This window comes from Gadus chalcogrammus, chromosome 12 (genome assembly GCF_026213295.1).
Source record: "Gadus chalcogrammus isolate NIFS_2021 chromosome 12, NIFS_Gcha_1.0, whole genome shotgun sequence".
Lineage (NCBI taxonomy): Eukaryota > Metazoa > Chordata > Actinopteri > Gadiformes > Gadidae > Gadus > Gadus chalcogrammus.
Window position 1 is genome coordinate 32,005,908 of NC_079423.1, and position 14,001 is coordinate 32,019,908.

At 48.3% G+C, this 14,001-nt stretch overlaps 1 protein-coding gene across 3 annotated transcripts in view; it reads left to right on the top strand.

Moving 5' to 3' along the window:
• The first annotated feature begins 717 nt into the window (after positions 1-717).
• Positions 718-14,001, top strand: part of pik3ca (phosphatidylinositol-4,5-bisphosphate 3-kinase, catalytic subunit alpha) — a 22,933-nt gene continuing 9,649 nt past the window's right edge. Inside the window, exons 1-13 of one of the 3 annotated variants that reach the window (XM_056603769.1) lie at positions 718-974; positions 1,872-3,132; positions 3,598-3,828; positions 4,514-4,682; positions 4,825-4,951; positions 5,059-5,268; positions 5,523-5,617; positions 6,205-6,360; positions 7,042-7,287; positions 8,600-8,685; positions 9,438-9,543; positions 11,809-11,961; positions 12,404-12,538. In XM_056603769.1, the coding sequence (XP_056459744.1) occupies positions 3,773-3,828; positions 4,514-4,682; positions 4,825-4,951; positions 5,059-5,268; positions 5,523-5,617; positions 6,205-6,360; positions 7,042-7,287; positions 8,600-8,685; positions 9,438-9,543; positions 11,809-11,961; positions 12,404-12,538 (1,539 nt within the window). In that variant the 5' untranslated portion in view covers positions 718-974; positions 1,872-3,132; positions 3,598-3,772. The remainder of the gene's footprint in view (positions 975-1,871; positions 3,133-3,597; positions 3,829-4,513; positions 4,683-4,824; positions 4,952-5,058; positions 5,269-5,522; positions 5,618-6,204; positions 6,361-7,041; positions 7,288-8,599; positions 8,686-9,437; positions 9,544-11,808; positions 11,962-12,403; positions 12,539-14,001) is intronic. The other 2 variants (XM_056603768.1, XM_056603770.1) reach the window with 2 other exon arrangements.

A 14,001-nucleotide genomic window follows, 5' to 3' on the forward strand; every position in this document is an offset into this window, starting at 1 on the left:
CTTATCTGGGTTGGTACAGTCCGCTTCCGACCGCACGGCTGCATTTGCATGGGTGGCAATTATGACACTTGTTCTTGAATGTTATACGTCAGGCTTAATGAGTTGAATAGTCCGCACATTTAGAAACATCACACATCTGGGGGGCGGAGTGCTTCGTACCAAGTAACTAAGTAATCGTGTGGCTCATAAATTACAATGCATTTAAACGAAGCTAACAACTTAACTTCTAAACATTGGAAATATAATCTAGTGTAGGGAGGAAGTCTTCCTTAAACTTCTTCCTTACTCATTATTAAATCAATAACTTTACTGGTAAAAAGTATCACAACCGTTTGCTGTGATATGGGCGATGGGTCGCTAAGTTAGATTCAATAGTAATTTAGGTACACATCAAAGCATCATCCAAATGGACATGACATGACACACACACACACACACACACACACACACACACACACACACACACACACACACACACACACACACACACACACACACACACACACACACATATTTAAGCAATTTATTTAAGTCCACATAAAAGACACATGCACGCACACATGCACACGCACGCATATCCGCACACACACACACACACGCACACACACACACACACACACACACACACACACACACACACACACACACACACACACACACACACACACACACACACACACAGCCAGCATCATCTGCTCCGTGCCAAGACAGCGTGGCTCCATCGCGTGAAGACATTTTTCTCGCAGCATTGCGAATCAAAACATCTTATCATCGTAGCGGACATATGTGCGGTCTTATAGATCGGGTTCGTTCTCTCAGGATGAGCAGTGGTCGATGCGGAACCCTGGTTCCGTCATCCACTGTCTGGTACGGAGAGAGTCGCTCCCACACCACGGCTCTGGCCGCCGGGCGTTAAGACCCGAACAGCTCCTATAGATCCTCATCTCCTCACCGGTGAAGCCTGGCTTCAAAAGGTTAGTCATAACTAACCTTTTTACAAAGTATACTTTGTCAAGTTCTCTTATAGGATACAACCAATGGTTCTTCATTACGTATGCGCTCTGTCTGCTGTTTTTAACAACGACTACATTTACAATCTAACGTTTGAACGTTTCATAAACAAGCTGGCTGATAACAAGTTGTCAACTCTTTGCTTAACTGTGCAGAATGGTTCAGCAGTCTGGTTTTACTGGAATTAAAAGCAAACCAGTGCGGTGAATGCTGCCGCGTTCTAAACGGTCGCGTTTATTGCAGGTATTACGGTAATAGACTAATGCACGCACGCAAACCAAGTATTTAATAAACACTGTAATTTGTTTTCTTAGCAAATGTATATTGTGAACTTGGTACTCATACAATCACACCAGCATATAAACAGTTTGTACTATAAGCCTATTACTATAAATGGATTTATTTTTGACAAATCATATCAAAATCATATAAATTCGGCAACCTACGTTAACTTTAATGGTGCTCGAACATGATATTGTATTAATTTATTTAGATTTCTTGGATGTAAAAATGTAGCAGCTTTGAATGGGCTGCTGCAGTAATACCTACTGTAGATGCGCACGGTGAAACACGTCAGGGCTAGCGTGTGTGTTCTTCTGAATTGAGAGTGGTCTGACAGCGGTGATACAGCTGACCTATTATGCCAAAACATTTCTTCATGTGTGGGCATCGATTTCTTTACGTTCTTCTCGATGAGGTTTCAAAGTTTCAGAACAGTGTTAAGGGATCATCTTTGGGCTATATTATATCTGTCACCGGTTCTCTCTTCACTGGTGGATTACACACTGGAAGCAAATACTAAATGTTGTTTCGATTGAAATTGTGGAATTCTCTCCCTAATAACGCATTCTCATTTGCAGCACATGGACTGAAACATGAAGGGTGGGACTGCCACATCGACAGAGTAGGAGAGCCCTTCTCTGAGGTACGCATCCCATTGTTATCATCACTGTACAGTTTCCTCATTGAGAGGGGATAGATTTAGCCTATACATCACTTGGCTTTTCATTTGTGTAATGGATGAAGTAAACAACCTTTTATGCTCCCTAATGGCACCACAAATTGCATTTGGTTATCTCAAAGCAATTGAACAACAATGATGTAAACCAAACTGTATACCTTGTATAAACCAACCCTGTGGTTCAGCTCTTATTACTGTTGGCCTCTTTTAGTATTATTCAGCAGTGCTTTTTCTACATTCAAAGCGCACGTGTCCAGGCCAGTGTTTTCCACTTCCTCACATCCTGTGTTGTGAGGAAGCTTCCTCTGTCCCTTGGTGGCGGGCTGAATCCTGATCAGGGTCACTGATGACGCCACAAGAGTCTACTGAGCACTCTTTTGCCAAATTTGTCGTCACACAGAGACCTGAATATCTGCAATTGTGCAAACCAATCATATGATGTCCTTAAATAATGCCTGTAATTCTAGCTCATTTACAGTACTTAGTCAATAAGAGACACAATTACCATTTCATTAACTCACAGTGGGACTATGTGACTTGTATACAATAGTTATCATAAGGTTAACTACAGACAATAAGCAATGTTTGTGAGATTGTCATGTGTTTTTAGTCTGTTTGGCGGTATTATTGTATTTAAACCAAATTAAGTTTTAAATGCATCAATACATTAATTAGTCATTGAAGTGATTGTGCATCTTAACACTTGAGTGATTAGTTGAGTGTTGTAAACCCTCTGTGCATGCCAAAAGTACAGTTCAATTAAACAGGTCAAGCCTAGTGCCAAGGCGGTCACATGAGACACGTCATAATCCGATGCAAAAAGAGTATAGAACTGCAATGTAAACAAAGGAGTCCTCAGTGTGGTGGGGACTTGTGGCCCCAGAGTCCCTGGAACTCGGACATCCTGAGAGGAGGGGAAGTCATCTGCTGTTGATCAACACCAGGAGGTCTCCGGCCAATAAGCTCAGCACTGTGCATTGCTCTGGACCATGAAGTCTGCTTCTAGGAACTATTGTGAATGCTAATGCGGGAGTATATTCTGCCAAGACCGGGAAGGCAGTGTAATAGTACGTGGATTTGAGATGCGGTCTAGTCTTCAGCCGGTTACCTTGAACTGGGAATAGGACAATACTGCTCAGCGAGAGAGAGAATGTGCTCCGGTAGGTTCCACCTCCGTCCACCACACGCTGTGCCGGTCGGTGTCAGCGGATGAATGTTTTATGCTCTGCTCCGTCTTGGTGGCTTCTGTGTCCTCCCGTTTGGTTCAGCTTGTGACGTCTTCTTCTGATGGACTTTGTTTCATCGCGGGGCATCGATAGGCAGCGGAGGACACCAGAGTGTGAGGCACGGGGTGTCAGGTACAGGCTGGGAGAGAGCAGTGAGAGAGAATGGAGGGAGAGAGAGTGAGAGATACGAGTGAGACAGACAGTCTGTCTGTACCTCTGTCTGTCCAAAGGCCCTGGTCTAACATGCTAAAGGGGCCTTGTTAAAGGTACCCCCTACACCAACATATGGACCAGGGCACGGGGAGAAGACTTATCTCCACTAGTTTAGTGTCCTACCTGTGCCCCCTCTGTGAAATGGTTTGAGCTGTAGGGCTCATTACATCCCCTATTGTCTCCCAGGGCAGGGTGTCCCGGGTTGGAGCCTCTGGGTGTCCCGGTTGGAGCCTCTGGGTGTCCCGGTTGGAGCCTCTGGGTGTCCCGGTTGGAGCCTCTGGGTGTCCCGGTTGGAGCCTCTGGGTGTCCCGGTTGGACCCGCAGGGGGCTGAGGGAGTGAGCTGGGGCAGGGCCGGGGAACATGCCTCCCAGGCCGTCCTCTGGGGAGCTCTGGGGCATCCACCTCATGCCCCCCAGGTAGGTCCCCTCCCCGGGCGTCCGTCTCACGTGGTCCCGTCTCCTCTTGTGTCGTTGTGTCACCGCAGCGTGAGCTGATTCACCGCATGTTGAAGGCATTGTTTTAAACATGCCGATGTTGATTGGTGGTCTCCACAGTACTATTCCTTCTGTCTGACCTCAAGTCTAAATGTCAGGCCGGAGAATAGTTGAAAAGCTCTTGTGAGATGTAAAACACTGAAGGTGATAGCAGTGCAGTAATCACGTAAGAACAACCATTGAATTAACATGGTGATGAATATGCGTCATGGCTATGAATAAGTAATTAGGATGCCTGCTTGCTGACTCTGCTGAACATGATATCTTTTGAAATTCTGTGACAGATTAACCGTGTTAATGCAAATTACTCATACTTATGATGCTAATAAACGAGAGCAATACGTATTCCTTTTAAAAAAATATTTTATTTAACTGAAGATTGAAAGTGAGATCTAAGATAAGATAGGTACTTTATTAACCCAGGACAGGAAATTGTACAGACGACTTTAGCGACTGTCTGTCTGTACTGCAGCAGTATTGTCGTGACAACAGTGTTTATTTGATCCTGAGAAGTAAGATTTGAAACGATCCAATCCGTGGTCCTGGTATTGATCTCCTGGTGCCGCTAGTGGTTATTGTGAGTGTGCAGACTGCCGTGTCTGTGCAGGATCCTGGTGGACTGTCTGCTGCCAAACGGCATGCTCCTGACCCTGGAGTGCCTGCGTGAGGCCACTCTCATCACCATCAAACACGAGCTGTTCAGGGAGGCCCGGAAGTACCCCCTGCACCACCTCCTGCAGGAGCAGGCCTCCTACATCTTCGTCAGCGTCACACAGGTGAGGAGGAAGGAGGGAGGAGGGAGGGGGCGAGCTGAAGAAAAATCATAGCAGGTGTACGTCTGGACGAAGCCTGTGAAACGCTGAGCGGTGCTGATGTGATTATCGCCGTGCTATCTCTCCTCTGTTGCCCCGGCGACAGGAGGCCGAGAGGGAGGAGTTCTACGATGAGACGCGCAGGCTCTGTGACCTCCGGCTCTTCCAGCCCTTCCTCAAGGTCATCGAGCCCGTGGGGAACCGCGAGGAGAAGATCCTGAACCGGGAGATCGGTACGCTCCGCCTGAGATTCTGTGGTTCGGTCAGAGTGAGCTGCGGCATTGTGGAGATGTTTAACAACAACTTCTTCGTTCCTCTTGGGTGGCGGTGGACTGGTTAGGCTTCGCCATCGGGATGCCGGTGTGTGAGTTCGACCTGGTGAAGGACCCCGAGGTACAGGACTTCCGGAGGAACATCCTCAGCGTGTGTAAGGACTCGGTGGAGCTGCGGGACGTCAGCGGGCCGCACAGCCGAGCGCTGTACGTCTACCCGCCCAGCGTGGAGTCTGGACAGGAGCTGCCCAAACACATCCACAGCAAGCTGGACAAAGGTAGCCCCCCCGTCAGGGCCCCTAGTGGGGTCTAACGACAGACCAGCAGGGCCAGAGTCAGACAGCTTTGAGGATTGCCATCGTATACTTTGGCTCTTGTTACTGAGTTTTGAAAGCAGCGCCAACTCTCTTTCTTTAACTAGCTCGTCATGCAACAGCTATTGCCAATAATGCGTGAATCTTTGATTTCAGTTTGCTCGAGGGAAAATGAACATGATTATGGGTCTGTGTGGGGGTGTTCCGGTTGTCTCCAGGTCAGATCATCGTGGTGATCTGGGTGATTGTTTCCCCCAACAACGACAAGCAGAAGTACACGCTGAAGATCAACCACGACTGTGTGCCCGAACAGGTCTGTCCTCCCCAAGAGGTTTATAGAGAGGCTCCGACTCATACAAACTCTGTTATACTCTGTATACTTTGGCAAAAACGAAAAGGAGAAAGCCGCCTGCTGTCAGCCTCCCTGATTGGCTGACAGCATGTACGCCCACAGGAAGACTGAGGTCTCCTGCTGCTGATTGGAGGTTACATCACAACCCAAAAAAGTGTTGGTGATGCTGCATTTATTAATCATGCCCCTAACCTGTGGAACAGGTTACCTCAACCAATCAGCATAGCAAGCTCAGTAAACATCTTTAAGTGCCATCTCTTCAATTTAGCTTTTAATTAGCATTTTATAAGACATTTATATCTTTTACTTGGCATTTCGTCTACACTGCTTTCTCTGCCGGTATTACCGTATTGATCAATTATGTTTATGTTTGATTTACAATGTGTTATTTTATTTTCCTTTTTCTTTCTTTTCCACTGTATGGCGCTGATGCGTTTTAAGGTGTTAATGGTTTTTAATCAGTTTCTTTATTCTGCGCTGTATTGTACAGAGCGTTTGAGCGGCCTTGTGTTGTGAGCGCTGTAAAGCGAGCGTTGGTCCGTCTCCAGGTGATCGCGGAGGCCATCCGTAAGAAGACGCGCAGCATGCGGCTGTCTCCCGAGCAGCTGAAGATGTGTGTCCAGGAGTACCAGGGCAAGTACATCCTCAAGGTCTGTGGCTGTGACGAGTACCTACTGGAGAAGTACCCCATCAGCCAGTACAAGGTACACACACACACACACACACACACACACACACACACACACACACACACACACACACACACACACACACACACACACACACACACACACACACACACACACACACACACATTTACATACAGTGCACAGACATTTACATACAGTGCACAGACATTTACACACAGTGCACACAAACAGACACACACACAAACACACATATTTATACACAGTACATACACACAGACATTCATACACATTGTAGCAACAACAAACACACTTATATACACACATTGTACACAACCACACACTCTTTCACTCAATCACTCACAAAAATAAACAGTTTGTACACACACACACACACACACACACACACACACACACACACACACACTTGCTGAGAGACGTGGGACTGGGTAGCCTCGCCGATGAAGTGTTTCACTTGAAGGGAGAGAAAGCTCCGGGCCCACAGTGTCTGAGACCCCGTGACGTGGCTGCTAAATGACCTGATTGGACGAGGCCCAAAGAGTTCCCGTGGATGAGATGACTCTCGTCCACGCGGACATGTGAGACACACACTGTCTCACTCATCGTCCTCCGTACCCCGTCCTTCTCTTTCTGTCTTTCGGTCTTTCTCCCTTCCTTCCTCCCTTCCTCCCTCCCTCCCTTCCTCCCCCCCTCCCCCCTTCCCCTCGCTCCCCCCAGTACATCCGCAGTTGCATCATGCTTGGTCGGATGCCTAACTTGATGCTCATGGCCAAGGACAGCCTGTACAGCCAGTTGCCCGCGGACGCCTTTGTCATGCCTTCCTACTCCCGCCGCATCTCCACGGCGACCGCCTACATGAACGGCGAGCTGGCCGCCAAGTCGCTGTGGACCATCAACGGCACCCTGCGGATCAGGGTGCTGTGCGCCACCTACGTCAACGTCAACATACGGGACATCGACAAGGTGGGAGGGGGCCACGGCCCACCAGAGAGGGGGCATGGCCCACCAGAGACTAGAGTCAACCACAGACTGCCAGGACTGCTGCTATAGCATCAGTCCTCCACAGTCTGCCAGGACTGCTGCTATAGTGTCAGTCCTCCACAGACTGCCTGTGCTGCTGCTATAGTATCAGTCCTCCATAGTCTGCCAGGACTGCTGCTATAGTGTCAGTCCTCCACAGACTGCCAGTGCTGCTGCTATAGTATCAGTCCTCCATAGTCTGCCAGGACTGCTGCTATAGCATCAGTCCTCCACAGTCTGCCAGGACTGCTGCTATAGTGTCAGTCCTCCACAGACTGCCAGTGCTGCTGCTATAGTGTCAGTCCTCCACAGACTGCCAGTGCTGGTGCTATAGTGTCAGTCCTCCACAGACTGCCAGTGCTGGTGCTATAGTGTCAGTCCTCCACAGTCTGCCAGGACTGCTGCTATAGTGTCAGTCCTCCACAGTCTGCCAGGACTGCTGCTATAGTGTCAGTCCTCCACAGACTGCCAGGACTGCTGCTATAGTGTCAGTCCTCCACAGACTGCCAGGACTGCTGCTATAGTATCAGTCCTCCACAGTCTGCCAGGACTGCTGCTATAGTGTCAGTCCTCCACAGACTGCCAGGACTGCTGCTATAGTATCAGTCCTCCACAGTCTGCCAGGACTGCTGCTATAGTGTCAGTCCAACACAGTCTGCCAGTGCTGGTGCTATAGTGTTAGTCTAACACAGTCTGCCAGGACTGGTGTTAGAGTGTTGGCCTCTTCTCACAGTGACCTCGGCACAACAAGGAGAGGGCATTTACATTTACATAGAGGGCGTTTAGCAGACGCTTTTATCCAAAGCGACTTACAATAAGTCCATTTGTCAGAAGAAGGAGACTCAACAATATATCTCTGTCGGTACAGTAAGGATGTTCATAGAATCAAGTGCCGAGCACTAACAATCACTACGTTAACCCGTTCCCAATATACAACAGAGATAGCTAGGATAAGATGCTACACAACTAAGTACGACAAACAATAATACAAAAGTGGAGTTGGAAATTGGTTCTGCTACCATGCTTCAATAGATTAGAATTACAGAGGACATCAACAAACAACACTACAAAATACAGTTAAATGTCTCAAGGCTGTCGCCCTGCGTGGCTGATTCCCCCGTCGGGGTGCGGATGTGTGCATGAATGGGGGAATGTGAGGCCATATTGTAAAGAGCTCTGAGTGGCCACTGGTTAGTGAAGTGCTGTAGAAATGCAGTCCATTTACCATTGACCATTTCTGTGATTGGTCCGCTAGATCTACGTGAGAACCGGGATCTACCACGGAGGAGAGCAGATGTGTGACAACGTCAACACACAGAGAGTCCCGTGCTCCAACCCAAGGTACCTCCCTCCACCAGCACCGTGCACAACGGCTCCAGTCGTCAATGGCAATGTCTCTGTCCTCCAGACACCTTGTTGGGTTTGCTCCCTATCATTGTGCCTGTGCCACCCATACTCTCCGCTTCGGAAAATGTTAACTTAACAGGGATGTCAAAACCATTTAATTACTGCAACCCCTTGTGTTCTAATCCCCCATAGAGCCCCTTGATTGGTTTGTCTCCTCAGTAGAGAAAGGATAATGGCTTATTGCTGGCATTGAAACTCACTACGCAAAATGATTTCATCACTATCAATTCCTTCAGCAATAAGACTTAAAATGCAGCATTTTGCCCATTTTGTTACCAAACTTTGAATGGCTGTATGCATGATTCTCTAAAAGAAACCTGACTATGGTTCCTGCACAAGCCTGTGAAAGAAGTGGGACGATTGTCCTCCATCTGAAAACGTCAGAAAATGACATGAACAGAGGTTATTAATAGTACCGAGAGAAGTAAGGCTTGAGTTTATATAAGGCCGCTCTGTATGTGGCCTTGGAAAAAACATTCATTTTTCACGTCCCTGGTTTTGAAACAACGAATCACTTGCCAAGGCCAGCCAGCCTGTACCTTCAGCATTATTTATTAATGATTACATACGGCCATATGACACAACGGCTAATAAAAAGTTTCTCTCTCTCTCTCTCTCTCTCTCTCTCTCTCTCTCTCTCTCTCTCTCTCTCTCTCTCTCTCTCTCTCTCTCTCTCTCTCTCTCAGATGGAACGAGTGGCTGACCTACGATATGTACATCCCGGACATCCCCCGCGCTGCACGCCTCTGCCTCTCCATCTGCTCCGTCAAGGGAAGGAAAGGAGCCAAGGAGGTGGGTGAGTGCCCTACGGAGCAAGGTACCTTACGCCTCGTCACTCCAATGACACTTTCCATCCGTGTGTGTCTACGAGGCCAATCATTTCTCATGTACAAGGAAACGGACAACCTGTGTGTGTGTGTGTGTGTGTGTGTGTGTGTGTGTGTGTGTGTGTGTGTGTGTGTGTGTGTGCGTGTGTGTCTGTGTGCAGGAAGAAGAGTCAGGGTGTCGTCTTTGCTTCTGTTTAATTACTAATCACTCCCATAGCTCGGCGATCGGCCTCTGTGCGCAGACACAGCAGACAGGTCCTTCGGTTTGTCTCAGGACAGGCGACAGAGAGCCACTCGGTTCAGTCATGGGGGGTTTCTGCTCTGAAAGGGCCATTTGAAGCAGGTCAAGTCCAGGTCATGTAAACCATATTGACCAAGTAAAAGAGAAGGGTGGGTAATGGTGACTAGTCATAGACTTCAAAAACGTGTTGATGATTCACACCAGTGGTGCGACCATGAAGAGGAAGGCAAGAAGTGTTCACTGGAAACACATACATCTTTAGTTTAGTGTTTCTTGGAGATTGCTGGTGTTTTCAAGCCTCATGGTTTATTGATACGATGCTATATATTATGGCAAATAAAGTTAGTAAGGTTGTTTTGCTCATCCTTAGCGTCGTGTATGAACCAAGCTGCACACGTACAAGGGATCGCTTTGATCTGTGGTGTAGAACAAGGTCTGCACAACCAGTGGATTCACTACACACTGAATCGTTATCACCATGTGATGAATCATTGTTTACGGCCTTATTCCTATTTTTGGTATTTATTTCCGGTATCTTTCTCCAACTTCTGGTTCTTCCCGGTACACACGAACACGAGTTCAGCTGCGAGATGTTCTTCATGTCGTTTCCTGCCCTCCATCTGAAGCTTCAAACGGTCTCTCGTTGTTAATGACAATTATGAAATGTGGTTGTGATTGCGTTTGTCTTTGTATACTCAATGCTACATACCTAATAATCAACCATTGATTTCCATCTCATTTCAATTTGCAAGAAATTACACTTTTGCTTCAGTTTATGAGTTAATAAACTATTTGCTCCAGGATACTGGCGATTGCTTTTCTTGCCCAACTAAACACTCCTCTTGAGTCAAATAACCTATAGAACCTCCCTGAAAGTGTTGTCTTCCAGCCCCATGTAATATTCAAACGGCCGTCTGGCTGTCCTTACTTACGTGAAAACCACTCTGTGTGAATGTCTGAGAGTGAGAGAGAGAGAGTGTCGTGAGTATCGTGATGATACGCCTCACAGACACCAAGCTTCATTGATCCCTTCTCCCGTGTGCGTGCGTGTGTGCGTGTGTGCATGCCTGTGTGTGTGTGTGTGTGTGTGTGTGTGCGTGCGTGCGTGCGTGTCTGTGTGTCTGTGTCTCTGTGTGTGTCCATCTACGGCTGGAATGGATACGGAAACAGACACCTGGTGATGAATGATGTGAGGGTGACAGTTCATGCCGAGCTCCAGGTCGGGTTAGCTGATGCTCTTTCATCGCCCACCTGAATTAAAGATAAACGCACGGGTCCGTGCCAGTCTCTTCTGTTCCACTACTTCCTATAAATAACATCTTTGAGCGTCAGTCTGCTTGTAATCTCCCCCCCTTTTGTCAGCTGTTGACACAGCTTAGAGAACACACAACCCCAAAGTTGCCTTTTGAAAACTAGCCTAAATAAATGCCAGCATACTTTGTACGCTAAAGCTAAGCTCAGATAAGCTGTTCAGAGCCTGTGAAACACTGAAGCCACTTTGGCCTTTAAAGTTAATTTGCCATATTGTTTGTGTGCGTACAGATTGTGTGTTGAACCACATGCGTTGTCTTCAGTAGGGCCACAATGTGCTCCATCACCTCCTCAATCATGTTCTCATTTGTAAACAAACATTCAAAGCTAATCACATTTGATTGGTCAAATTGAAAGGAAACTAGCAACTTGTTCAAGACAGCTAGTTCAATCTTGATTCGTCCGAGATGGATTAAAGCGTTTTGTTTATTTCGATGGAAGTAGGTAATTGTGCGGCATGATGAAAAGGGAATGTGAGGCGAACTGCTTGAAGTTGATCTTGGCAGCTTAGAGATGAAGTACATATTCAGAAGCTGCCCCCAGGCTAGAGGCTGTGGGATACTTCATGATGATGACACACCTGACGATAGAGGAAAGATGTTTACATTTCTTTTGTACATTTGAAGTATTCATTTGTAGTTTTTCCTTCTGCTCTCTTGTCTCCCCGTCCCTCTACAGGAGCACTGCCCGCTGGGCTGGGGGAACATCAACCTGTTCGACTACACCCACACCCTGGTGGCCAACAAAATGGCCCTGAACCTCTGGCCCGTCCCCCGAGGCATGGAGGACCTGCTCAACCCCATCGGGGTCACCGGCTCCAACCCCAACAAGGTGGACCACCCCATGTTGAGCAATACTGCCGTTTATTCAAATGCTTTAGGCATTTAAAAGCATTTAAATGTTGGTCCCTTGAGTATTGGACACAGATGTTAAGAGACATATAGCCTCACAAATCAGACTTCAGGCGGTTCACTCAACCAACAGCGTTGCACAAGGCTGTGCTCTCTAAGTACCTGATTGGCTGACGGTGAACACAAACTCAGCTAGCATTACTAATCTGTTCCCGGCTATAAGATCCAGTCCAGACACCAATGTTATAGTACAGGGTTGTGTAAAGGTTTCAAATCAACACTGTGTAGACTGGCCACTGTACAACGCTTCTCTCCTGCAGCACAGCAGCAACATTCCCATCCATTAGCGTCCAATGAAGACACAGATAACATCAATTTAGAACAGAGCCAGACAACAAAAGCTTCTTCCATTTGTCTGTTAGGAAACGCCCTGTCTGGAGCTGGAGTTCGACCACTTCAGCTGCCTGGTCAAGTACCCAGAGATGAGCTCCGTGGAGGAACATGCCAACTGGTCTGTCTCCCGCGAGATGGGCTTCAGCTACAACCTCTCCGGGCAGGTACTGCCGCAGATACAGGCAGCCTGACCAGACTCAACCTCTCTGGGCAGGTACTGCCGCAGATACAGGCAGCCTGACCAGACTCAACCTCTCTGGGCAGGTACTGCCGCAGATACAGGCAGCCTGACCAGACTCAACCTCTCCGGGCAGGTACTGCCGCAGATACAGGCAGCCTGACCAGACTCAACCTCTCCGGGCAGGTACTGCCGCAGATACAGGCAGCCTGACCAGACTCAACCTCTCCGGGCAGGTACTGCCGCAGATACAGGCAGCCTGACCAGACTCAACCTCTCTGGGCAGGTACTGCCGCAGATACAGGCAGCCTGACCAGACTCAACCTCTCTGGGCAGGTACTGCCGCAGATACAGGCAGCCTGACCAGACTCAACCTCTCCGGGCAGGTACTGCCGCAGATACAGGCAGCCTGACCAGACTCAACCTCTCCGGGCAGGTACTGCCGCAGATACAGGCAGCCTGACCAGACTCAACCTCTCCGGGCAGGTACTGCCGCAGATACAGGCAGCCTGACCAGACTCAACCTCTCTGGGCAGGTACTGCCGCAGATACAGGCAGCCTGACCAGACTCAACCTCTCCGGGCAGGTACTGCCGCAGATACAGGCAGCCTGACCAGACTCAACCTCTCTGGGCAGGTACTGCCGCAGATACAGGCAGCCTGACCAGACTCAACCTCTCTGGGCAGGTACTGCCGCAGATACAGGCAGCCTGACCAGACTCAACCTCTCTGGGCAGGTACTGCCGCAGATACAGGCAGCCTGACCAGACTCAACCTCTCCGGGCAGGTACTGCCGCAGATACAGGCAGCCTGACCAGACTCAACTCAACAGACTACTGACGCAGTTAATGGCCTGATCAGATGTTAGAGCTAGACATGACAACAAACGGCCAGACACATTCTGTGGCTCAAATAGTGGACTCCCGAATCGTCTCAATAAAGTGTTCCACGGTGCAGGGGGTTTAAATCCTCCTCTTTAATAGGAAGCCTACACATCTGACCTCCGGCCAGAATGTGATCATTGTTGACATTGTTTGCAGGCAGCGCGTTGTCACACTCTAGCAGATATTTTGTAATGGCAGACCAATGGTCCGTGCCTCCCTTCATTATTGATGAGGGCATCTTAATGTGCCGTATTAAGTTATTCCTTAATCAGTAATTTGAGTGGAGCGAGTTGCTTCCTTTTACAACGGTCGGTCTAAATGGATCACCCATGTGCTCTGAGGTTCTGAATTTGTCATTCAGCGCACAAGAGCGGGCCGTCCCCTGTCCACCGGGGTATTGGATGTTGTTCACTTGGATTAGTTTCGAATTTGATGCACTCCATACACCAAATTAAGCTTCACGATGGTATGACCGCAATTTACACGTTAAAGACATAATCAAAGGCAGGGGCGTGTTCGCATCATAAAGGCTCAAGTGTTGGGTTGTCTGGCCATCCCTTGGTAAG